General features: G+C 57.1%; 7 protein-coding genes across 7 annotated transcripts; 3 read left to right on the top strand and 4 right to left on the bottom strand.

Annotated features, from left to right (window-relative positions):
- Positions 1-561: 561 nt before the first annotated feature.
- Positions 562-847, bottom strand: KVR01_013163 (uncharacterized protein; the record flags this gene model as incomplete). Its single annotated transcript, XM_044783386.1, has 2 exons — positions 562-678; positions 725-847. The coding sequence occupies 2 exons, from the start codon at positions 845-847 to the stop codon at positions 562-564; spliced, it is 240 nt and encodes a 79-aa protein (XP_044637808.1).
- A 1,678-nt stretch (positions 848-2,525) lies between these two features.
- KVR01_013180 (uncharacterized protein) lies at positions 2,526-3,352 on the top strand (the record flags this gene model as incomplete). Its single annotated transcript, XM_044792128.1, has 6 exons — positions 2,526-2,552; positions 2,606-2,648; positions 2,711-2,788; positions 2,852-2,907; positions 2,999-3,131; positions 3,186-3,352. 6 exons carry the CDS (start codon positions 2,526-2,528, stop codon positions 3,350-3,352), a joined length of 504 nt encoding a protein of 167 aa, XP_044637825.1.
- Positions 3,353-5,491: 2,139 nt separating this feature from the next.
- KVR01_013141 (peptide alpha-N-acetyltransferase complex B subunit NAT3) lies at positions 5,492-6,120 on the bottom strand (the record flags this gene model as incomplete). The annotated part of the gene is made up of 2 exons (XM_044792965.1): positions 5,492-5,895; positions 5,952-6,120. The coding sequence occupies 2 exons, from the start codon at positions 6,118-6,120 to the stop codon at positions 5,492-5,494; spliced, it is 573 nt and encodes a 190-aa protein (XP_044637786.1).
- Positions 6,121-6,622: 502 nt separating this feature from the next.
- On the top strand, positions 6,623-9,376 carry KVR01_013156 (uncharacterized protein). The gene has a single exon (XM_044787201.1). The coding sequence runs from the start codon at positions 7,364-7,366 to the stop codon at positions 8,591-8,593; it is 1,230 nt and encodes a 409-aa protein (XP_044637801.1). The 5' UTR covers positions 6,623-7,363; the 3' UTR covers positions 8,594-9,376.
- Positions 9,377-9,434: 58 nt separating this feature from the next.
- Positions 9,435-14,588, bottom strand: KVR01_013189 (uncharacterized protein; the record flags this gene model as incomplete). The annotated part of the gene is made up of 3 exons (XM_044785957.1): positions 12,023-14,588; positions 11,143-11,951; positions 9,435-11,083 (listed from the first exon to the last, which is right to left on the bottom strand). Exons 1-3 carry the CDS (start codon positions 12,448-12,450, stop codon positions 9,435-9,437), a joined length of 2,886 nt encoding a protein of 961 aa, XP_044637834.1. The 5' UTR covers positions 12,451-14,588.
- A 1,276-nt stretch (positions 14,589-15,864) lies between these two features.
- Positions 15,865-18,798, top strand: KVR01_013140 (uncharacterized protein). The gene is made up of 3 exons (XM_044782222.1): positions 15,865-16,817; positions 16,874-16,992; positions 17,051-18,798. The coding sequence occupies exons 1-3, from the start codon at positions 16,486-16,488 to the stop codon at positions 18,418-18,420; spliced, it is 1,821 nt and encodes a 606-aa protein (XP_044637785.1). The 5' UTR covers positions 15,865-16,485; the 3' UTR covers positions 18,421-18,798.
- Positions 18,799-19,752: 954 nt separating this feature from the next.
- On the bottom strand, positions 19,753-22,378 carry KVR01_013215 (glycerophosphocholine acyltransferase). Its single transcript, XM_044790519.1, has 2 exons — positions 22,004-22,378; positions 19,753-21,780 (listed from the first exon to the last, which is right to left on the bottom strand). The coding sequence occupies exon 2, from the start codon at positions 21,708-21,710 to the stop codon at positions 20,091-20,093; it is 1,620 nt and encodes a 539-aa protein (XP_044637860.1). The 5' UTR covers positions 21,711-21,780; positions 22,004-22,378; the 3' UTR covers positions 19,753-20,090.
- Between the last annotated feature and the right edge of the window lie 660 nt (positions 22,379-23,038).

Genomic DNA, 23,038 nt, shown 5'->3' with positions numbered 1-23,038 from the left:
TTTGAGACACTCGGTTTCAATTCAGTAATTCGTACCTAGGTAGTTAGCTGTAGGTGAGGTAACTGAAGTTCACTAGCAGCTTGTGATATGGTAACACTACGCATTGACAGATGCGAGATCACCTTAGGAGAGTCTGCGGCCAAAAAGTCTGTTTGCCTGGTAAAACTAACGCCCAAAGCCGCTGTGCTGTCTCCAGATTAATCGTTGTCTGGGATTGGACTACGTCCCTCGTCGACTCCATGCTCCAATTTTCGATGCTCCTGTCGTTTTGAAAAGCTGTCAAAAGTCGCCTCGCAACGGTCACAATGCATAGGTGGCTGTTGGAGAAAGCCTCAATTTAGCGATTGCATAGCCACAAGTGTGAAAAGACATGAAGACTCACAAAAATTCGTTGCTGGATCGAGGGGGGGCAATAGCTCTGTCCATCCGATACGATAATGAAAAGACCCATCTTTCCGTGCCCAGCCTCCCTCCAAACAGAATCTATATCATGGCTAAAGGATAAAATCTCATCCTTGAGGGCTTCCCATCCCCTTGGAGGTTCTGCGGGGAGTTGCTGGTCTAGGTAAATCTCCTTTTGCCCGTAGACCATCTCCCAAGCATAGGCAACATATGCGAAATTGCTCTGATTATGGCCTTGTTTCGAGGGAACGAATATACGGGTACGTGTATCTCCACCTCCAACCTTTGCGCGTAGAAACTGCGACGGCTCGTCGGGGTCGACATCGTAGAAGGGTGCCATGCCGTGTGTCTCATCAAGCTTGTTTGCTCTAAGGAAAGAGTCTAGCACTGGGACTCGAACCTTCAGGCCCCGGATGATGGCGATGGTGGGACCTTCACCACCCATGGTTGTGTGGTGCCGTCAGATGGCTGAAGAGCGGGTACTTGTGATTATACATGTACTGCAATAGGGGTAAGTGAAGAGGTTGAAATGTTTTAGGAGGCAAAAAGAAAAACAGTGATGATGCCCTTATTAACACGAAGCAGCCGAACTGAACCCTATGAGACGGGCACAATGTTTCGCTTGGATGTGCAACTTCGACTGCAGGGGCATGCTGAGTTTGATCAGTGTTGCCTGGCTGAATTGGAGCTGTCACCCGGAACCAGAGCTGTGGCGCAATGGAAGCCTGGGAAGCCTTCCGAATGCGGCGGTTGGGTCGATGACGTAAGCCACAGGCTTCCACGGTTAATGATGAGGCTGCTACCTAGCGCATATGCTACACACACATCGTGACGGCCGCAACGAAGAAGAAATATAAAAGTTTAGTATAGGAGGAATCCAGAAGCCAACCAAAATTTTCGCTCAAAGCAGGACTTGTTGGAGCGTGATTGAGAACTGTAGGTCTACCGCTCTGCCAAGCTGTGTAGCACGTCCTGTACAGTCAAAGCGAATCTCGCCAACACATCCCTCGCATCCATTTACATACCGAAACAAAAGACCAATCATTCTCTCATCCAAGGAGTACTAATTAGCCATGAAGCGCTTTTCTCCTATTTAAGTTAGAAGTTTATTAATTCTAATTATTATTAATATTATACTTTTAAAATCCTAGGTTTTAAGTATTTACTACTATATAAAGGCACTATATATATTATATATATATATATATATATCACCTATTATATTATAACTATTATTATTAGCATTATATTCTTTCTAAGCGCTAGGTCTTAAGTGCTTACCACTATATAAAGGCGCTATATATATCCTTGGATGTATATGGAATAGAAGCGAAACCACATATATATATATATAAGAATTAAATATAAAACTATTAATATAAAGCTTTTTTTACTTCTTTTTTACTCCTTATTTCTAATTTCACTTCTATTCCACATATATTAGAGGGATATATATAGAGTCTTCATATAGTAGTAAACAATCAGAACAGCATTTAAAAAGCAAGTCTAGGCTCCCTCCTAGGACGGGAAGTAATAATCCAGCACTCAGCTTTTAATTTATACAATGTCGATAATAGTGGTTGAAATACGACAGGTGCATGTGGCCCCAGCCTTGCGATGCACAGCCAGAACACTTCAGGACTCCATTTGATGCTCGGCTTGAGCGAGATGGGGCTGAGATTGGCCGTCTTGTCGGCGTCGTTGGTGTAGCGCCATATTTCCTGCACTTCATCGTATTGGGGGCCAGCTGATGTCAAATGGCGCCGAACAAGAAATCCGTGGCCGGCTATTCCGCAACTATATACACAAAAATATATCAGTCGTCCCGAAACGTCAGGGTGGCGTTGCTTCCGGAGCTGCTATCCTGTGGTTCTTGCGGCGACTTACTCAAACAGCCATGTGAAGACCAAGCGCCCATAGGGGCTGATTGGCACATACGAGCTTACATTCAGCCTGCTCTACTAGTTGTATGGGATTTCGGGCGAGCTGAACCGCGTGTATATAAGTACTAATCTACTACTGCTAGATTCGAGTTATTCAGGCATTTTCACCAAGCCCACCCAAGAATCACCAGTCGAGCCGCCATCTTATCCAAAGTCAATCAGAAGCGCACCCCAATCACCATGGGTATTACCATCCACAACAACTCGGTTTGTCAGCCATCCCTTCGGTGTCTTCTGTCTACATGCTCAACGTGCAACAGGCCCAGAACCTGGACATCTGGACCAGCATGGCAGGGCCTCTCCGTGCGTCTCCGGGTGCTCTCCGACGGTGCTTCGCCATTGTGTTTCTCATCTAATCCGTATAGAATGGAATAACAACACCCCCCCGGGCACGTCGACCGTGCTGGATCCCGGGTTGGTCTGGGTCTCTGTGAACGCCAAAGGTACTGTTGCTTGGGATGCGGCGCGTTTAAGCTAGGACATGATTGTTGATACCGTGTCCAAAGTGAACACTGGCAGCAGTGACGAGATTGATACTGGCACGGCAATCGTTAGCAACCTGGTAAGTCTTCCTGTGCTCTACAAGTGTGTGACGTCTTGGGAGCCCTTCCCCCAAGGTGGCCGGCCGTCTTGGTTGACTCCTGGCTCTTCAGCTCCCCGTGGTTGGATTTATCAGCGTACCGGCCATTGGCGCCCTGGTGATTGCTGGCATGATTGCCGCGAAGAATAACAATATCTTCTCGAACACCATTCTGCCGGACAAGGCCAAGGAGTATGTTGATGCAGGTAAGATTCCAACTCGAGCTTTTGATCGACCACGTTTAGCTTACCCGCAATCAGGGATGGTGAAAGTTGAGGATGGCGTGAATATGAACATTGTGGATATCAGCGGAGTCTACGGCAGAGACAACGATGTCGACGTCTGGGGTGGAGAAGTGTCCGTTGAAGTTAAGGGTGACTATCTCCATATTACAGGCTTCAACCCTCTACAGATAAAGGAGCGCTGAGGAAGATATTATGTCATTTTTTTTTTAATTAATATATAGTATGGCTAAAGCTATACTTTCTGTTACTAGCTATGTCTATTACCTAGTAGACAGAGTTCCGAGGCCATCCATCCTGAATACCATCGCTGGAGACAGACGGCCCCGAAGCTGGAGCCCAGGACCGCCTCACTCAATTGGAATCACATTGATCTGCACAGGTATCGTCACCTTTTACCCACCTACTCAAAATAGCCATTCTCGAAAAGCCGGCAGAGCACCTCAGCTCACCTCACCAACACCGCCCGCTGTGGTCCTTCCTCCCTCCAACGTGTCTCGGGGAACAAGTAGCCGAGCCACACACAACATCGATTTGTCCAGAAACAGCCAAGCAGCCAGAACATGAACCACACACGCGCACACACAGCACCAATCGAAATGCCCTAGTCAACCCGCCAGCTTGAGACACATACACCAACTACGAGCAAAGCAGCCAGCCAGCCCGACTCCACCTTGGCAACCCGAGCGAGTGCCTGTCTGTCTGCCTGTCTGTCAACTCGATGTCAGCCGACGGGATAATCAATTCCTCAAGACGTCCCCGCCCCCCCAACCCCAAAAAAAAAAGAAAAGAAAAGAAAAAAGCTCCCCGCCCGGTGACGAGCGCGATGCTGGACTGATCTGCGGGGTGACTGCACGCAATAATGATGAGCTCTCGCCTCCCGACACTCGGTATTAACGCCCAACCTACAGGTGCGCGCGCCGCCGCAGCGGTGGGTACTTCCTACAAGGCCGGTTGCTCGCTCCGCAAATGGCGTACATACATGCGCACGTCGTGGGTGCGTCGGTCCGCATGGCCGCGCGCCGGGCACGGCTGCGCGGCTCGTATGATAGATAACAAGTAGTAGTAGTAGTAGCTACCAGGACGCATACGCAGGAATAAACACCCCATGCCCTCAATGGCCACGCCAGGCCCGGTAGCCGACCGACCGGTTTTTTTTTTAAAAAAAAATCTATTTAACCCACCTTACCTGGAGCGTGGGATTCTACACGGCCGTGTTTTGTGTAGTTGCACAGCCCGTAGGGTATACGCGATATGGACCAGAACGGCACGGTGCCCAACCCCCTCCTCCCTCTCGAGGGAAAGGTCTTCGCTATCGAGGAGGGGGGGTGCGCCTCGTGGATATGGCTCGCTACGGCAGAGGGGTCTGGCTCGGAAGGAGGGGGCGCGATAGTCTGCATAGCGTACGTGGACGAGGCCGCGCTGGACCGCGCCGCGTCCTTCTTCACCTCACGGGGACACGGCTTCAGGGCTTCGGCACTGGGCGTTTCGAAGCGGTCCGGCGTCGAGTCGTGGGCGGGTGAAAGCACCGTGGTGGAGTCTGGAAGGCTGGACGGGGCTGCCGACGCCGCCGGGGTTATTCAATGGCAAGGGGCCACGGCAGGGACGCCGTGGGCGGGCGGGCCTGGATGACAGCGGGTGGGACCGGGCCATTGCTGTTAATCTGACGGGCATGATGTATTGCTCGAGGGCCGGGCTGGACACGGTGGTAGCCGGTGGCCCCATTGTGAATGTTGCTTCCGTCCATGGGACGAAAGGTATGCAAATGCCTGCCTCCACCGGTCCCCGGCCTCGCTTATTCGAATATCCCATCCCCACACCCCACGCAGGCTTAGAGACCGCGCCGCGACCCAATCGCTCACACCCTTTCCTCCGTGGGTGGGTTTCGCAGGCCATGCCGCATGCGACGCGAGCAAGCACGGCGTGATAGGGTTGACAAGCGCGGCGGCCCGGGAGAACGGCTCCGCGAGGTCCGGGTGGACGCCGTGGCCCCGGGGTATATATATATATACCCCTCTGACGCAGAAGCATTGGGACCCGAGCGGCAGGCCATCTGGCGCCCTTTTCGACGAACCGAGTGCTTTCCAACGGAACAGAGCCGCAGAGGAGGCGGCAAACGTAATCGTCTTCCTCTTGGGCCCAGAGAGCACATTCGTGAGCGGCAGTGTATATGCAGTAGACGGGGCTTGGACACGAGACGGCGAACAAAGTGCTGGAATTGCGATCTGGCTGGCTCGGTACAGAGAGAGAGAGAGAGAGAGAGAGAGGGCAATGTGGATTGATTCGTCTTTGGGCGGGGGCCGATGCAGAGGCCACACAACCCCTCACCAGACGTCCTCGGGATTCACCTCATGCTGCATGCCGTCCTCCCTCACGTGCTCGCCCTTGACGTCCCTCTTGCTGGACTTGCGCATGTCGTAGGCGTCCTCGCTGTCCAGGGTGGGGTCCTCGGCGTTGTCGCCGTAGTAGTCCTTGACGACGCGGTAGACGCTGTAGCCCATGCTCTTGTAGAAGGCGATGGCCTTGTGGTTTGAGGCGCGCACGAAGAGGTCGACGAACCAGGCGTTGTTGTCGTCGGCCACCGCCTCGAGCTGCTCGCTGAGCAGCCTGCCTATGCCCAGGCGGCGTGCCTCGGGGGCGATTGTCAGGGCGGTGATGTGTGCATGCCACGGCAGGTAGTTCTCAGAGCCCTTGTAGTAGGCCGGAGAGGACTCAAGCTTGCCCATGACTGTGAGACTCGTCAGCGGTATGGTCTTATATATGTGTATATATATGATGGCTCACGGTAGCCGATGATGTTGCCGTCCTGGTCCTCGGCGACCTGGAAGAGTGCTGGCCATTTGGCGTGGTACTGCAGGTAGAAGCCGAGCTCATATGTCTCGGTAAAGGGGTCGAGATTGCACTTTGAGAACTTGTTCACATCGTCTGGTCTGAAACGGCGGAAATTTGCCATTGTGAGTTGATGTCGGCCCTGTCACCCCCGACTCGCTTGGTCCACGGGCGTGTGTGCTCATCAGCTGGGGGGATTTGCCGAGTGTCGAGCGTCCGTCCCTTTGGCCGTCAACAGCTTATAAGTTAGCTTGAGGTGAGCAGGTGGTGAGAGAAGGCGCTCCCTAGGACCCGCGGGTGAGACAATAATGGGCGAATGGCGTGGTTGTCCCGTCATTCCACGTTGACTGCTGTCAGGGCCAAAAATTGTGCAGGCAACCCAAGGGGGTGGTCTACCACGGCTGCTACCAGCTCCAAAGTGTGATCGTCAGGCCTGGCTGCTAGTGGCCAGGTAGCCCCCATCGGCCCCCCACCCCTGGTCGGGCATTTTTGACGATTCGAACGCGCTTTTGATTGCGGTACCTGGGTACCTGGGTACGGGATACCTGGGTACGGGATACCTGGGTACGGGATACCTGGGTACGTGTGCATCCGCGCTGGATTGCCATGTGCTGCTGCATCACTCGCTGCCGGTGACGAGAGAAAGACACGCTGAGAACAAGGGCCATTTCACCAAGGGGTAAGTAAACTCTCGACTTTACTTTGACCTCCAACATTCGAACCATTTCACCCGTCTTTTGATCAACGCAAGCCGCCGGCATTGTTCGACCGCAGACCCCATGCCCGTCACAACAAAGCGGACTGCCTACTTGTTCATGCCTTGCCAGGCCCGAAGCCCCATCCCAGCGAATAAACGACCGCAGAGTGTTTGTTGTGCTCCGCTGTCTATAACAAATTTCTGTTATAGCAACAACGAACAGCTGCATCATCTTTGACGACGAGAGGGTCCGTGACTCTTCTTTATCCTCTGCCTTTGCTCACGCCAACCAGCCCGCCCAAACCGATCCCACGGACGGACGAGCCACGACACGACATCAACCGTTGGGTTCGGCATTGCAGTCGACATCCACCCAGTGTGCCCCGTCGTACCCTCCTTGCCTCCCTGTATTCCATTCCATCCCCTGCCCTGCCAGCGGGTTGCCGAACCACAACACCCCAGGGGGCCTTCAACGAACACTTCATCCAAACGCTGCTCAGCGGGGCCCAAAACCACCACGAGACGGGGCTCCCACGCGCCAGAGCCTGCGATCCTCGGCGGTCAAACAAAGACACACACACACACACACCCAACCTCCCCTCCTTTCCCTCCACGCAAATCTACCTACCTACCAGAAATAACCGACCGACCGACCGACCAAAAGAGAAAAATGGCGTCCCCCACCACGCCCCGATTCTCCCACTCCCGCGAGAGCTCGGGCTTCGACTTCTCCCACTCGCCCTCGGAGAGGCGCCAGTCCCGCAGCTCGCTCGCGGGCCCGAACGACCCGGGCACCCCGCTGCGGAGCGGCTTCAACCCGGGCGGCGAGGGCGACAGCATCATGTTCAACACGAGCGGCATGGGCCTCGGCGACGCGGACAACGGCGGCGGCAACGGGCTGGGCAACCTCGCCGACGAGCTGGCCGACGCCCTGTCGGACGGCGAGGACGAGGAGTACTACGACCAGAGCGGGGCCCCCGGCATCAGCGTGGACACGGGCGACGAGGACGACAGCGGCAGGGACTACCAGAGCAGCGATGCGCAGCGGCAGGACGGCATACGGGACAGCGGGGTCGACGTCGGGAGCCCAGACGGCGGCAGCGGCGGCGGCGGCCGCAGGGCCAAGCACATGAGCCTGACGCTGCCGCCGGCGGTGAACGGGCGCGGCCACCGCCGGAAGGCCAGCGACTACGACGGCAGCGAGTACGGCTCCGAGTCGGACCTCGAGTCGCCGGGCATGTCGGCCACGCTGGTGGCGCGGATGGACGCCGTCGAGTCGCTCGCGCGGCGGGGCACCGAGAACAACGGGGGCCACACGGACGGCGTGTTCAGGCGGGTGACGGACGGCCTGCGGGACCTGGCCCCGCAGTCGACCGTCGAGGCCAACACGACCCGGCTCATCACGGCGCACTCGGCGCTCACGACACACCTCACCCACACGACCCGGCAGCTGCAGAACCTCGCCTTCCCGCTGCTCAACCCGCTCGCCGTGCCGCCCGACCCGGACACGATCGACTCGCTCCTGCCGGAGCTGACCGCCCTGCAGGAGATGATGCCGCGCCCGCCCCAGGCCGCCCTCTCCAGCATCATGGGCCTGCGCGACCTGACCACCGACCTGGCGCAGACCCTGTCCTACCTCACCGACACGCTGCACATGTCGCGGCAGACGTCGACCACGGCGGCGCGCAAGCTCCGGAGCGCCAAGGAGCTGGTCGCCGAGCTCAGGAGGGACGAGGAGCTGCGGGAGGAGGGCGAGGCCTGGCTGTCAAGGGGCAACTGGGGCGAGAGGCTGGAGAGGAGGGAGTGCGCCAGCGTGTGCGGCGACATTGTGGGCGGGTTCGAGGAGGTGTGCGACGGCTGGAGGACGAGGCTCGCCCAGGCGGAGACGTCCCCTGCCTGATAATAGCCGCACATACACAGAAACAGCCTCAGGGGGGCTTCCTTGCTCGTGAAAAGAAAAAGGCCGGGCTCGTTTATCCCGTTGCGAAAGGCTACAACACGCACACACACACAACACACAACACACAACACAATCTTGCTTGTACCGGGCCCTTATTTAGACTGAACCCCCCCACCAGAGGGACGACCCGGACGTCACCGGGCGTCAGCCTTTCTACACTGTAAATTTTCTTTTGTATTCTGCATAATAGTGACGATTGATACCTTCGCGGGAGGGGAAGAGGTACAGGTGGCACGAGGCGTTCGGGAGAAAGACAAGACACTGACGGCGAGGGCACACCAGCCGTTCATTGTTGGCTTTTGTTTTGTTGTTGTATACAGATAGACTGTATGGAGACGAGGCGAACAGGAAATCCACAGACTGACTGACTGACAGCCGTCGGGATCATATTAACTACCAATTCTGCAGACCCTGGCACCAGACAGAAGAGGAGAAACGTGATGAATCGTCACATCACTTTGTGAATCAAAAGATGAATTAAAAGGCCGCCCGCCCTTTTGAGGACCAGGACCAGAGTGATAGCGAAACGAAAGACAGTCAAGCCAGCCAGTCAGTCAGTCAGCCCATGCCCGCAGGTCAACGAGGACCTCAAGAGGTATATGATCTCTCCACCAACAAAAGAAATATCCCAGATATCCAAAACCCAGGTTCAACCGGTCACTGTTGGTTACACACTTTGCAGCCTTCATTATTCTTCACAGTCTCAGCCCCAGCACCCGTGCGTGGTATCCTCGCCCCCCCCGCCCCCAAACCCGGCCGTGATCCCCCTCGCCGTCCCCCCTCAATCATCAATCTTCAGCGTAAAAGGCGAGCTGCTCCGGCTCCGGCTGTACGCGACCTTGCGCAGCTCCTCCACCCGGCCCCTCCACGACCCGGACGCGGACGCCTCCTTGACCCGGATCGTCTCCCTGTCCCTGTCCCTGTCCCCGTCCCGCGAGTCGCTGCCCCACCTCCTGCTGTTGCCGCCGTTGTCCCAGCTGTCCGCGGCGGCGGCCCTCTCGCGCCGCCGCGTCTCCTCGTACATGTGCCGCACGTGCTGCCGCAGGTCCTCGTCCTGCGGCAGGCTGTTCATCGCCGCGAAGTCGTTGAGCGACATGGTGTCGAGCGCGAGCAGGCTGTCGTGGTTCCTGCGCCTGTCGCCGCCGCCGCCGCCGCTCCCGCCGCCGCCGGACCCCCTGGCCCGCGGCCCGCTGACGGTCGGCGCGTCCCGCCGCAGCCGGCTGCCCGCCCCGCCGCCGCCGCCGCCGTCCGCGTCCTCGTCGACCACCACGACCATCCACACCCCGACGGACCCGTTGGACCCGATCAGCGGCGTGCAGTGGATCCAGCGGGGCCTGCCCTCCCTGCTGCTGCCGCCGCCGCTGCCGCCGCCGCCGCCGCTCCCGCCGCTGCCCACGCTGCTGCTGTCGCTGCGCACCGCGCCGCCCGAGATCCACCGCACCTTGGCCGTCACGCCCTGGCCCAGCGCGAACGCCTGCTCCAGCTCCTCGTGGATGCGCTTCGACCCGCCGATGCGGCCCATCAGGTGGCTCTGCAGGATGCCCGGGACGCGGAGCGACGGCGACGCGAACAGGATCTTGAGCGACGGGTACGGCCGCACCACGAGGAAGTGCTCGTAGATCGTCGGCACCCGCGGGCCGTGGAGCGTCGTCGGCACGCTGGTGGGCATGTTGGGGTGGTGGCCGCCGCCGCCGCCGGGTGCTGGCCCGGCCGCCGTCGCGGGCGGGGACGCCGCCGCGCGCGGGGATATGGTGATGTTCCCCGTGAAGTCCTGCACCTCCGAGCTGCCCTGCTGCTGCCGCCGCGGGCTGCTGGGCGGCGAGCCCTCGCTGTCGTGGAGGATGACGCGGCCCTTGGACCAGTTCGAGGCCGACTCGTGCTGCATCTGCTCCTGCTGGCTGCGGTGCATCCTGCCGCCGTAGCGCCGCACCGTCTCGAGCTCCTGGCGGTTGAGCACCTCGGACAGGAGGCGGAAGTGTTCCCTCTCGCCCAGCTCGGCATCCCTGGCCGAGGGGAACCCGGCGGGAGGGGGGCCTACCTCCACCTCGGCGCCGCTGTCCACCCTGGAGGCGGCATCGCCGTCGTTGTCCTGGTTTCCTGGGCCCTGCCTCCCCTCTTCGTCCTTGTCGACCAGCCTCCGCAGGGACTCCAGCCCGGAGCAGTCTTTCGCAAGCCCGGAGACGTCCACCTGCGCCCCTAGGTAGTACCGCACCACACCCGTGGAATCCATCAACGGGGCACACATGAGCAGGTTCATGAAGGGCGAACCATCCCGCCTGTAGTTCAGGAATGTCTCATAGTGTTGCTTTCCTTGCTCGACCTTCTCTCGGATCCTCTTTACCGCGAAGGGGTTCGTCTTGGGGCCTTGGAGGAAGCGACAGTTTCTGCCAATGACATAGTCAAGGCCATATTGAGTCATTCGATGAAACTCTGTTGGTCTTTCGTAAGTAGACATCCATGGTAGAATAGCAGATTGGAAAGGAACTCACCCTCAGAAGTGAAAACGATTGGGTTGTCGGGCCGCGACGGGTCAGTGATGCAGAAGACCTCGGCGAGTCCGTCACTCATGTCGTGCAGGTGCGCTGGCAGCGTACCCGTGATGCGCCTTCGCATCGATGTCTCAACAAACTCGGTCCAGACATGGGTGATGTAAGCAGGGAGCTCGTCCCTGGCGAGCCTCTCGCAGGCTTCCTCCGCCTTCTGCAGCAGGGACCTGTTGCTTGTTGGTTCCAATTTGGAAGCGAAATCGTGACCGTCTAGTCTAAGAGTACCCGAGATCATGCTGTTTATCCAATCGAGCGCCCGTATCGCCTTGAGGGCTTCGAGATAGTAGCGAAGCAGGGGGACTGACTGGGGCCGGTAGATGCTTATGAAGTTCAGAAACCTTTGCAGGAAGACAGGATCACCAAAAATAATGCGCAGGTGGTCCACCGAGAATAGAAGCTCCGATCTCCTTTCGAGGTTGTAGACGGTAAGGTTCGTCGCCGGTATGACAAGGTCGAAGCTGCCCGGCTCCACATCCTCCTCGGCCAGCGGCTCTAGAGCGTCGCATGCCTCGTCGGCACCCCTCGTTTGTAGAGCCGGCAACGACGATGTGAAATCGGTGTGCAATGAGACCGAGGCTATGGACGGCTCGATGGTAGATCTGTCTTGGATGCTCCTCCCGTACGTGGAGGGCGATGCGACGGATCCGACGGTGGACTCGGGGGCCGAGTGTGTCTCACGCACAGATTCGAGATACGAATCAGCCTCCGGTCTGATCGTGGATAGAGACGAGACCTCCGGGACATCTGGCAGACTGCTCCATCGTCAGTTTCCCGGCTGCCACTGACAAGTCGGCCGGACCAGGGTGCAGATTAGGCACTATACCTCTTGTCGCCGCTGGACATGAGTGCGTTGGGATAACCAGGGCCGAAGTTGTGACCGTTGGATCCGTCCGGGGGCGCGCCGCTCGCCAGCATGCGTTCCAAGCTGCCCAAAGACGAGCCGCTGTAGTCAGCGCTGACCCGCTTCATGTTGGCCCTTCGAAGGGGTATATCCGGAATCTCCGCGCCCTCGTCGCCGTCATTGTGCTCAGCTCCGCGAGAAGCAATAGACACAGTCACTGGGTTGGGGCTCGGGGTGCGCTGGGGCTCCTTTCCGACACTGTTCCCGCCGGGGGAAGCAGTGCGTTTGGCATTCTCGACGATTTCAACATGCTTCCGTCGGCCAATGGCTGGCACGTGGAGAGCACGAGCAAAGGAAGCCCGGCGCAAGCCCTTGAACTCAGCCTTGTCGCTGCTCCTAACGTCCGTCATTGCAGGCGCTGCCGCGTGGGAGAGCAGTGAGGTACCCCGGTGAATGTGGGCGATCAAAAATGAACAGCAGAAACGAACAGCATCTGTGCAGAAAAGACAAGAGGAAGCAAGAACCGAAGCCGCCGTGCTGAGAATATTTATCCGCCAGGACAGCCGGTATCAAAGCAGAAACCCGGGCCTGCCCACTCGGCCAAGACGACCCTGAGGTCCATGCTCGCAAGCCGACCTCAATCTAATTGTGCCTGTGAGGAGTTGTGTACTGCAACTTGACCCAAGACAGTTTCCTCCGCATGTAACAGGGCACTGGCCAGGCCTCCGTGGGACAGGGAGCAGGTCGACAAGCCAACCCTGTAGGCCATCAGACGAGCGTTCATCGGACGATGACATTGAACCCTAGCTGACGGGCCAGTACGTGCAGGAATGAACTATATGATATGGCAAGGAAGTTCCCGCGAGTCAAGGCCATAGCGTACGGCCTTCCAGTCAACGCCGCGGTTGTGCAAGCTCGCCATCGCAGGTCGTGTGTGGCGGATGAGGAGCAGGTACCCGCGGGTCGCAAGACAGGACGTGACTGTGTGCCGCACAGCAAATAAGGTTCCACGCCAGTGTAACTACACTCGCAGCCAAGCTATTGTCAGCATGCCGGCATATGGCGCTTCGGGGGGGTAACAGCGGATGATGATAACATTAGTTCCCCGGGGCCCGCAACTGTCTGAAGTCAACAAGCCACAGAATCTCCGCATGAGCTGTGAGTGGAACTCCGGGGGATGGCATTCAGGGATGAGGAACCAGGGAACCAGGGTCGCCCATGGAGCAGCCAGCGATCACGAGCAGGGCCACAGGGCCGCTCGCTCATCTTGTGTTCAGCCGTCGGCTTGCTGTCAGCCAGCCCACCGGAGGTTGATGTCGAGATATGAAAATGACTGGTCTCAAGGCTGCTGTGCTACTCTCTGCAGAGACAACATGTGCTTCTAGAGCGATGGAAGAGTGGCGTTGTGACCTAACTGCTTCTGCTGGCGGGGCTCAACGGGCAGCGGTCCGGTTGGCGGTAGTATGTCTGTGCTCGGACACATTCCCACAATACATACATAAGTACACTATGAGAGCCTATGTAGAGAAAGTGCGTGAAGTCAGGCTGTCAGGCTCTGAAAGATGCGGGGCGGGGCTCGGTACGGAGTGTGAAAGGGGAGGAGGTTGTAGTGATGGCACCTCAATCGGTGGGCAACGTGGTCGGCCCCTGAGCCGGCCGTATATCTCCAGGCGGCGTCTGAGCTCCCAGCTCCCTGCATGGCATGCCCACTCCAGATTTTGGGACTTTCAATCGCTTCTCCCTAGACATAGATACATGTTATTATTGCTGACAGCAAATTTTCCGAGGAAAGGAGATCCCTGCTCTGTTCCTTGACGAAGATGGTGCAAATCTGATGGGCTGCAAAGTCGATCAGCCAGGTGGGCTTTCACAGTAGCTCAGATACAGTTCCCAAGCACAGCAGATACATCGGAAAGCATCCACTCGCTGGGTCCTTCCCGCCGCCAGTGAATGGGGCCCGCGTTCCGGACGAACTATCAAGAGTTCAGTGCGGATAATAAGTGCATTAGCCTGTCCCGCCCGTGGAGCTTCCCGCAGCAGTGTACCCAGTCGCCGGGCCGGGTGCTAGTTTGATCATGAGCCACGAACGTGAAATCCGCCAGGTGGAAAGCCGAGCATGACAGCATAAACGCAGGGCGCGCACACGGGCAGGATTGTGGGTTGGCACGAGGTTCACTTTGGTTCCCGTACGGTAAAGGGAGGGAACCCTCGGCGAACGGGGCCTAGAGTGTTGCACCCGAGGCAGCTGAAAGTGATTGCTGCGACTCGAGTCCAGAAAGCAAAATCAGATCAGAGTTCAATTTGTCGTACCGAGCAGGTTTGGTCCCTCCCAAATTCGGAATATTCTATCGTCAGTCAAGAGTCAAATTCTTTAGCATACGTCGTAGGGCCCAGGATGTGGTTGTCCTCAACCGGTTGGTACCGTCACTTCGGGTTGTAACGAGTGGTAGAGTCAAGGCTCGCAATGGCACCAGCAACATGAGCATGTTCCATTGCGCGGCATCTGTCAAGCGCCCTGCGTTGAGGATTGAGAGGAGACAGAAAAAAGCAGCAGGACATTGCCAAGGGGTGGCTAGAGTCAGCATTCCACAGCTGCTCTACTAGTCGTGTTGCTGGCTCCCTGACCAGACACACAGACGGACTGACTGACTGACAGGGACCGACCAACACCCAGTTTGCCAGTGCAACGCGAACCCGCCGCGCGTGTGGGAAGCGAATTGGCGTAAGCAATGCGACAGCTGCAGGGCCGTTGCTGCGAGCCTATTTACAGCCAGGGTTCTCTCGGAAGCTCATGCAGGCAGGGACACGCGAGGCCAATGCATGGCGCTGATTGGCGATGGTCGTGCTTGTGAGTGTTGTGTGTTGGATGCGACGAGGTGGGGGTTGACGCGTTAAGTGGCTGGCGACCCGTTTGCAATCAAAGCTGCAATTGCAAAGGCACTGCCGCTCGCTCCCCTGTCAACAAAACAAACATTGCCCCTCGCTGCTCCTCAATGCACAGTGCACAGTGCACACGCATGCGGTCCTGCATGTTGGCAGGTTGGTCAGGTTGTTTTGCCTGTGAGGCCTGTGTCCCCACCAGACCTGGCAAGCATCAGACGGACGCGACATGGCAATAACAACGGCCCCATTGTGTTGGGTTGGCGGGCAAAAACAAGGTTGGTTTCTGGCTCAGGAGCGAGCCGCTGTGACAGTGCTTGGGCTCTGGGAGAGCAAGTTCTGAAGCGGCTTCTGATCCAGTCGTCAATGAAGAATAGCAAACAACAAGAGGACAGCGACAGATGGATGGTGGCTGGTCGCAGACGAACACTTCGCGTTCACCGTGGACTCACCGCGAACCGTGAAATAGACTTTGAGCAAGGGAGGCAGGGAGGCAGCAAGGCAGAGGCAGAAGAGACCTGGGGCCAGCCACCCGAGGCACGCTCTGTGCAAGAGTCCGTCTAAGCTGCGTCATAGAAAGAAATCCAGGGTGTGCAAAGCAGGTTCACGTCGCTCAACGCGAGTGCATTTGCTTGCACTCTAAATAGTTAATTGCTCATCTCACGATGGTGATGTTCTCATGTTCGAAAGGCAAGGGTACAATAGCTACCGCGGGGTTTTGGCTGTGTTTTCTTGTTTCGCATCCGCTCAGGTCCAGTTAGAGGTACGAGGGAGTGCCAAAACACAGAGTCGCGCTAGGCCGTTTCCAGAACCGCGTGTGTGTTGCTCTGATTGGGGAGAGCAGGGGAGGATGAGGGGACCGAGCCGTGGTCCTGTTGCTGTGTGGTTGCGCCGCCCGTCCTAGCCTCCCGCTCACCTTAGCTGCTGCCAGCCCGCACTGCCCAGAGTGGGAGCGTACCCGCCTCATCCACACGGCAACGACCTCCATTCATCCTTCCATACTTGCCTATTCTCAACCTCACACTTGCGTCCGCCGTCACCGCCCACCACGGCCACGAGCCCACTCGCTCGCAATAGCCACCGTCCCGTCCATCAACAGGCCCATAACAATAGGAACAGCTCTCATTATCGACTTTCTCCATTTTGGCTTGCGCGACCGCATTGTTATCCTGCTTTGCCCATTCATTCGAGTCGATGTTGCCATTCAGCGACATGCCGTGATCCCCACCGCACCTCACAATAGTTGGCAGCCACACAGTCACCGACCGGCTCTTTCTACTCGAGACCACCGATCCACCCGTTCGTCTATTTAAATCCCTGGCCGACACAAGCTCGCAAAGCATCTCCCACCACGACGCTCACTCGCAACTCACACCCTCTTTCTCGACAACGCTACCCGAGCACAGGCAGGCGCGACACCACTCTGCCCACGAGAATCTTCGCCATCGAGCCCAGTGCACAAGTGCCCCTGCGAGAACTGGGCGTCGGCCCGTCCAGGTTGCCCGAGAGGCTGCCAATCACCCCGAATCGCAGTTCCAGCGATCCCACATCCTCCGTCTGCCATCATGACCCTCGATCCAGACAGGTTAGGTGGCATCGACCTGCCTACGTCCAAAAGGGGTTGCTCGGCAACCAACAGCACCATTCACACTCCTGGCAGGATCGCAACACCACCGCCGCCAGCAGACCGCGCCCGCCTGGAAGTCAAGCACAACATCGATCTCGGGGTCTCAAGACATTCTAGGTCAAATCCGAAGGAAACCGATGTCGTGCGAGGAGGTTCATTGGATGTAGAGGCAGTGGATATCGAGTTGCGTCGGCAGGCAAGCCGGTCGCAAAGGGAATCAACACCAGGGGGAAGTCCTTCCAGGAAACGGCAGAGGATAAATGGTGATAGGTAAAATGAGCTTTGACTCTATCGCTTGAGGGATCCTGGCTGACACGGAGCCGTAGATTTATTCCGACTCGAACAGGCCAAGACCTGCAGGCTAGTTACAGCCTCCATGAGCCTGGCACGCCCACGGCGGCAAGGTCCAAGAGGCCTTCCCATGGCGAGTTGAATTTTCAGAAGAGTGAGTGCTTCAACCCGAGCAGCAGAGTGGGGATTCAGAGAGCTGACGCACCACACAGCGGAGCAAGCAAACCGGACATACAACTCTCTACTCCGAGCAGAGCTCTTTGAAGGCTCAATACCACACGCCACGCCCCCCATAATGTCTCCTGACCCTTCTTTGCCAACATCGGCGCGTAATGCCACTTCGTATGATGGAACGAGATCGCACACACCCCCGGCGGCTCCAGCTCCGTCCCTGCCACAAACTATGACCCCATCTACGCCCCATAAAAATCTGTTCACCTACATGTCACCACGCAACTACAGCGGCGTTCCCGGCCACATGACACCCTCGAGAACGCCGCAAAGTCGGCATGGCCCCAATATGGATACCAGGGCCGAAATTTACAGCTTGTCGCCCGTTAGGTTCGGGAGTCAGCAGATGTTGTTGAGTCCAAGACGGCAGCCCCGGGCTGTGAGTAAGGTCCCATATAAGGTCCTGGACGCACCGGAACTGGCAGATGACTTCTACCTTAACCTGGTCGACTGGGGCTCGGCAAACGTCCTGGGCGTCGGTTTGGGATCGAGTGTTTACATGTGGAATGCCCAGACGAGTCGCGTGAACAAGCTCTGCACCCTCGAGGATGACACTGTCACAAGCGTGTCCTGGATCCAAAAAGGAACGCACATTGCAATCGGCACCCACAAGGGGTTGGTGCAGATCTGGGATGCCGAGAAGACACGGCGTTTGAGAACCATGACTGGCCATACTGGTAGGGTCGGTTCACTGGCATGGAACTCGCACATCCTAACGTCAGGATCCCGAGACCGGATGATCTACCACCGCGACGTCAGGAGGCCAGACCAGTGGGTCCGGAAGCTCGTCGGCCATAAGCAGGAGGTGTGCGGTCTGAAATGGAACCCGGACGATGGGCAGCTCGCGTCAGGCGGTAACGATAACAAGCTTATGGTCTGGGAGGGCCTCAGCGAGACGCCGCTGTTCAAGTTTTCAGACCACACGGCCGCGGTCAAGGCGATAGCCTGGTCGCCGCACCAGAGGGGCCTGCTCGCGTCGGGCGGCGGCACGGCGGACAGGCGGATAATATTCCACGACACGCTCAAGGGCAGCGTGATCAACGAGGTGGACACGGGCAGCCAGGTGTGCAACATCGCGTGGTCCAAGAACTCGAACGAGATCGTCTCGACGCACGGCTACAGCCAGAACCAGATCGTGGTGTGGAAGTACCCGTCAATGACTCAGGTGGTCAGCCTCACGGGCCACACGTACCGGGTGCTGTACCTGGCCATGAGCCCGGACGGGCGCACGGTCGTCACGGGCGCGGGCGACGAGACCCTGCGGTTCTGGAACGTCTTTGGGAGGAAGCCCGGGGCCAAGGAGGACAGCGACGGGGCGGGGCGCCTTTCGGACTGGGGCATAATCCGCTGATTATTGAGAAGAGGAGAGGAAAGGAAGCGAAGGGAAAGCACATGCCTATCTGGAGGCAGACAGGCTTTTTTTTTATCTCTATCTCCTCCTCTAGGCGTTCTTTTTCTTGGGCGTGGGACGTACATGACTGACTGACTGACTGACACCCCATCTTACGTGTATAAATGAGACCATCGTCATCTTAAGAAGCAAGCAAGCAAGCAAGGCGTTGTCTTTTTTTTTATCCTCCACCCCAGAGTCTTGTTGTCGTGGCCGGCGCATGTAACCTCTCCAAGGAGATGGGATGGGAGGAAGGAAGGGACACGGATGGCGTTATTCTTTTTTGGCGGCATTGATAACGAGAGAGAGAGAGAGAGAGAGAGAGAGAGAGAGAGAGAGGTACAGGTCCGGTTATTATGGCTGGTTGGTGCTTGGTTTGTTCTGGTCCTATGGATTGTTGTTCATTTGCGAGGCGTTGGGCAGGGGCGGGGGCTTTTCGACTCCAATCATCATCATCATCGTCACTGCAGCAGCAGCAGAAAGAAGCTTGCGTGTAAATCTCTTTTTGGGATGGCTGGCTGGCTTGCTTGGCCTCCGGGGCAGGCGGCGTCCGAGACAGAAGGGGGGCGTGGGGGGAGGCGGCTTCTTCTTCTAGGCGTGGCGTTCTTCCTCCGCCCTCCGAGGGGGGGGAGGGTTAATTTACTGCTGCTTTGCATTGTACTACTACTATTATTATTATTACCACCACCGGCGGTCTACATCTCTTCCCCTCCGTGTTACCGGCGGTGTGCCTCGGACGGAACCGGCACGCACTCTCTCTCCTGAGAGATGCTGGTAACTTGCCCGGGGGCTTGGGGCTGGATTGGACTGGCATAGACCTACTTGGTTGGCCTGGTTTTCCAGGATGGATGGATGGATGTACCGAGATATGATTGATGGATTGTGTGTGCTTATATGAGATATGATGATGGTGATGAATTGGATAGAGGCTGTGTTGTGTACAGGATGTTTATGTGCACTTCTTGTCTTCCGTCAAGTGATGGACTGACCGGGCTGATGTGCTAGTAGGTATGTACGTATGATACTTTTGTTTGCATGGCCTACCGACCAGACCAGCTGTGTCTCGAGTGTCTCTGTCTGTGCTTGTTTTGTCTGGGCCGATCGAACTGAATTCCAGCACCGCGCCACCAGACCAGATACAGAACAAAAAAGACATACCAACATGTGCGTTCTGACTGACTGTCCATGTTGATGAATACTATCACCCTATCCATACTACTCAAACATATGCTTGCATCCTACTCTCTTTGTATCCGTGTCCCTCCTCCCTCATGACACCCACCCACCACCACCATTTCCAAGGCGGAAAGTGAATGTCTAGTAGTGAAAGCCGCTCGTGAAGTTTATTCAGAGGTATAAATAAAATGCACACACAATGAAAAGACACACCGAGCATTTATGAAGCGCAGCCAAAAGGAAACTGAAATGACGGCCTTGGACCAGCCAGAACTACATAACCAAACCCATCCATCGTCTGGGTATCAATCAAAAATCGAGCAACTCCCATACCAGACCGACCCGCCCCGCCCGGCCTCGAATGTCCAACCTGTGCTGACTAAACAAAGAGAAAACAACAAGAGGAGAGAAACATCGTCAATTATATAAACCGTAACATGAGCGCCAAGTCAATGTCATGAGCCCGGTACACCGGCCTTCCTTTCCCTAGCCACGTCCTTTGCTCCCCCGTCGATCTCGACCCCACTGGCACTGCCACGCTTCACCTCTCGTTCCTCATTAAGAAGCGGGATGCTGTCGATGTTCCCGGCCGAGTCGGCACCGGCGCCCTCGTGCGCCTCCTTCTGCGGTGCCGCGGCCCCTTCCCCGTGCGGTGTCATCAGCGGGCTCGGGAGGCCGTCCGGCCCGACGTGCAGCCTCGACACCTCGGCCTTGAGCGCCTCGAGCTCCTTCTGGAAGCGCTTGCCGAACACGTCGATGTAGTAGGTCGCGCCGTTGTAGATGCTCCACACGAACACGACCATCAGGAAGCCCGCCGAGGCCCACCGGCTGTAGAACCATATCGGGCAGGGGAGCATGGTCAGCACGGCGTACGAGTACTGGATGAGCATGAATGCCGCTTCCTGGAGGCTCTCGGGGAGGGACAGGACGATCCTCCCGAGCCAGGCCTTGGAGTACGACTTGCGCAGCCAGGTGAAGGACGTGGGGCGGCCCGCTGCGATCTTCTCTCGCCGCCGGACGGTGATGAAGACGTAGTAGGTGATCTGCCAGACGGCATAAGGTATTGTGCTCCAGGCGAGCATGGAAATTATGTTCGCGTAAGCCGTGGGAGAGCCGGGCGGCGAGTGCTTCACCGTGTAGGCTGCGGGAAATCGCTGGAGCTGTAGATCGGGGGGTAAAAGGTGGACTACGCAGTGCAAGGTGGCACATGGCATGATGTGTATGAAGAGAGACGTGACCTTGTCGAAGCTGTGGAAGACGAGAGAGTTCCTCCACATGATGATTGCAACCGCGTTGTTTCCAAAGGTCAGGCAGAAGGTCGCGACAAAGAGCCGTTTCGAGCCCGGGAATACCCATATGCTGAGCATCAGCAAGAGGTTGACAAAGTAGCAGAGGTCGGCCAGGAAATAATGATATCCTCGCTTGTGGTAGGTGTAATATCGAATCGGCATGAAGTACAAGGTCTGGGCTGAGTACCACAGGTGCATGTATTCTGGGTAGGCGCCGATCAAGTAGCCGCTGATGAAGATGTTCAGGACGCCGCAGATGAACGCGACCTTCTCGCGCAATGTGATGACCTTTGTGTCATTCCACTGCTTGCCCAGCTTGTCGACGCTCGTCCGCATGCGCTTCTTGTAGCGGTCGAGCTGTTCTTCCGCAGGAGGGACGCGTCTCCTCCACTCCTCGACCATGCGCTCCCGCGCGACCTGGCTCCTGTTCTTGAGGGCATCTCGCGACTTGCGCACCTTCTGGGTCTGAGCTGACAGCCCTCTCTGCAGCTTCTCAAGCTGATGCGGCAGAGCAAAGTTGTCAAGGATGTCCAACACACCCAGACGATCCAAGGGCGGGAAGGCCTCCCAGTCTTCTTGATATGAGCTGCTATTCGAGAAGGACGGGTTTCTCGACAGCTTGGGACTGCTGGAGCCAGGGGTGGTCGGGCCCAGAGTCGGAGTGTCTGTAACGGCATGCTCGCTGGGCGAATCTGCGGTGCCGTCGGCGCCTTGAAAGTAGCCGCCTTCGCTGTCGGTGGTATCGTGCTTGGTGGCAGGGACCGATAACGGATCTGGATCCGCCATCTCACTCAACGTGCGGCGGTGAGGCCTCTGATGAGTGGGAGTGGACAATTTAGGGAGGGCTTCTACCAGCCTGAGGACCAACGTGTCAGCCATTTCTGTAGGGATGCTCCAAGAGCGTTTTCCGGATGGGTGTACGGGTAGGAGGGAAGGCGACGAGAAGAAGGGGAAGGGCCATGGAGGGTTGTGCTAATATCGCAGCATCCCGGCCAGAAGGGCGTGATGGCCTTCACATGCGCACACCACAAATGGGCCGAGAACGGCAAGACAGAGGGACCCTTGAGAGGCGGACTTACAAGAGTCAGGGTATTCCGACGATCCAACTGGCACTCCCACCCTCAACAACAACAAGAAGTACCAGGGACAATCACGAAGAGGGTTGGGCTGCCGCAGTCTGTTGCTGGCGGGTTCCAGGGGTCTCGCTGCTGGTTGCGGTCGCAGCAGCTTGGGAACGGCACGAGGACCAAGTGCCGATCTAGAACGAAGTACCTGATGGCTTGGGGTTTTGGCGGCGTATGTCGAGACAAGCTGGGTGGTGTGGGAATACTGCAGGTGACCGATGTGACTATCAGATGCGTGGTTTGATGCTGTGACGGCGAAGACGATGAGGTGCAAGACAATATTGTTGGGGGTGGTAACGATCTGGCCTGGCCGGCCTGGCTGGACTGTCGATGTTAAGCTCGAGGTACCTGCCCAGGTAGGCAGGCAAGGACCCGCCTTTTTGATGTCATAGCGAATGCAGGCCTATTGACGTAGCTAGCGGCTGCCGCACTGGCCAGACGTGGCCCTGGTACTAGACGCGTGCCTTGGAACCCTAACGTGAATGGACGAAAGGTCAAGCTGGCAGCGGCAAGTTCGTCGATAGACTAAAACGGACCAAGTGAGGAACCTCGTGGACAAGAGTTTAGGTCAGACTGTCAGCAGACCTGGCAGGGAAGTTTATGAACATGTCTGCAGGTGTGAGTCCCTTGGTTTGGGTTCGTGGCTGTCAGACACTCAACGGTGATCCATCTCCAACGCCAAGCCGAGCTCGTCGAACGCACCTACAAGAGAAGGACCCTGGGGATCTTTTATCTGGCTGATCCCGCAACGACATGTTGTCTGTGCCCAAGCAACAGCTGTTATCGTCCTTCTCCACAGAGCTGAGACGATGGCCATGAGCAGCGTTACTCACTACCTAGGAAGTACCTTTACTCGAACCAGAGTGTGTTCGCACCGTTTCTTCAAGTGATGAAACATTGGGATCCAGCGCGATGGACAGAATTCACACACACACACACACACCCACATCCACACGTGTGCTGCATGCTGTGGCAGATCGATGTACCTTG

The sequence above is a fragment of the Diaporthe batatas genome, assembly GCF_019321695.1.
Source record: "Diaporthe batatas strain CRI 302-4 chromosome Unknown Contig00024, whole genome shotgun sequence".
Taxonomy (NCBI): domain Eukaryota; kingdom Fungi; phylum Ascomycota; class Sordariomycetes; order Diaporthales; family Diaporthaceae; genus Diaporthe; species Diaporthe batatas.
This window is presented reverse-complemented; position numbering and strand designations above follow the sequence as displayed.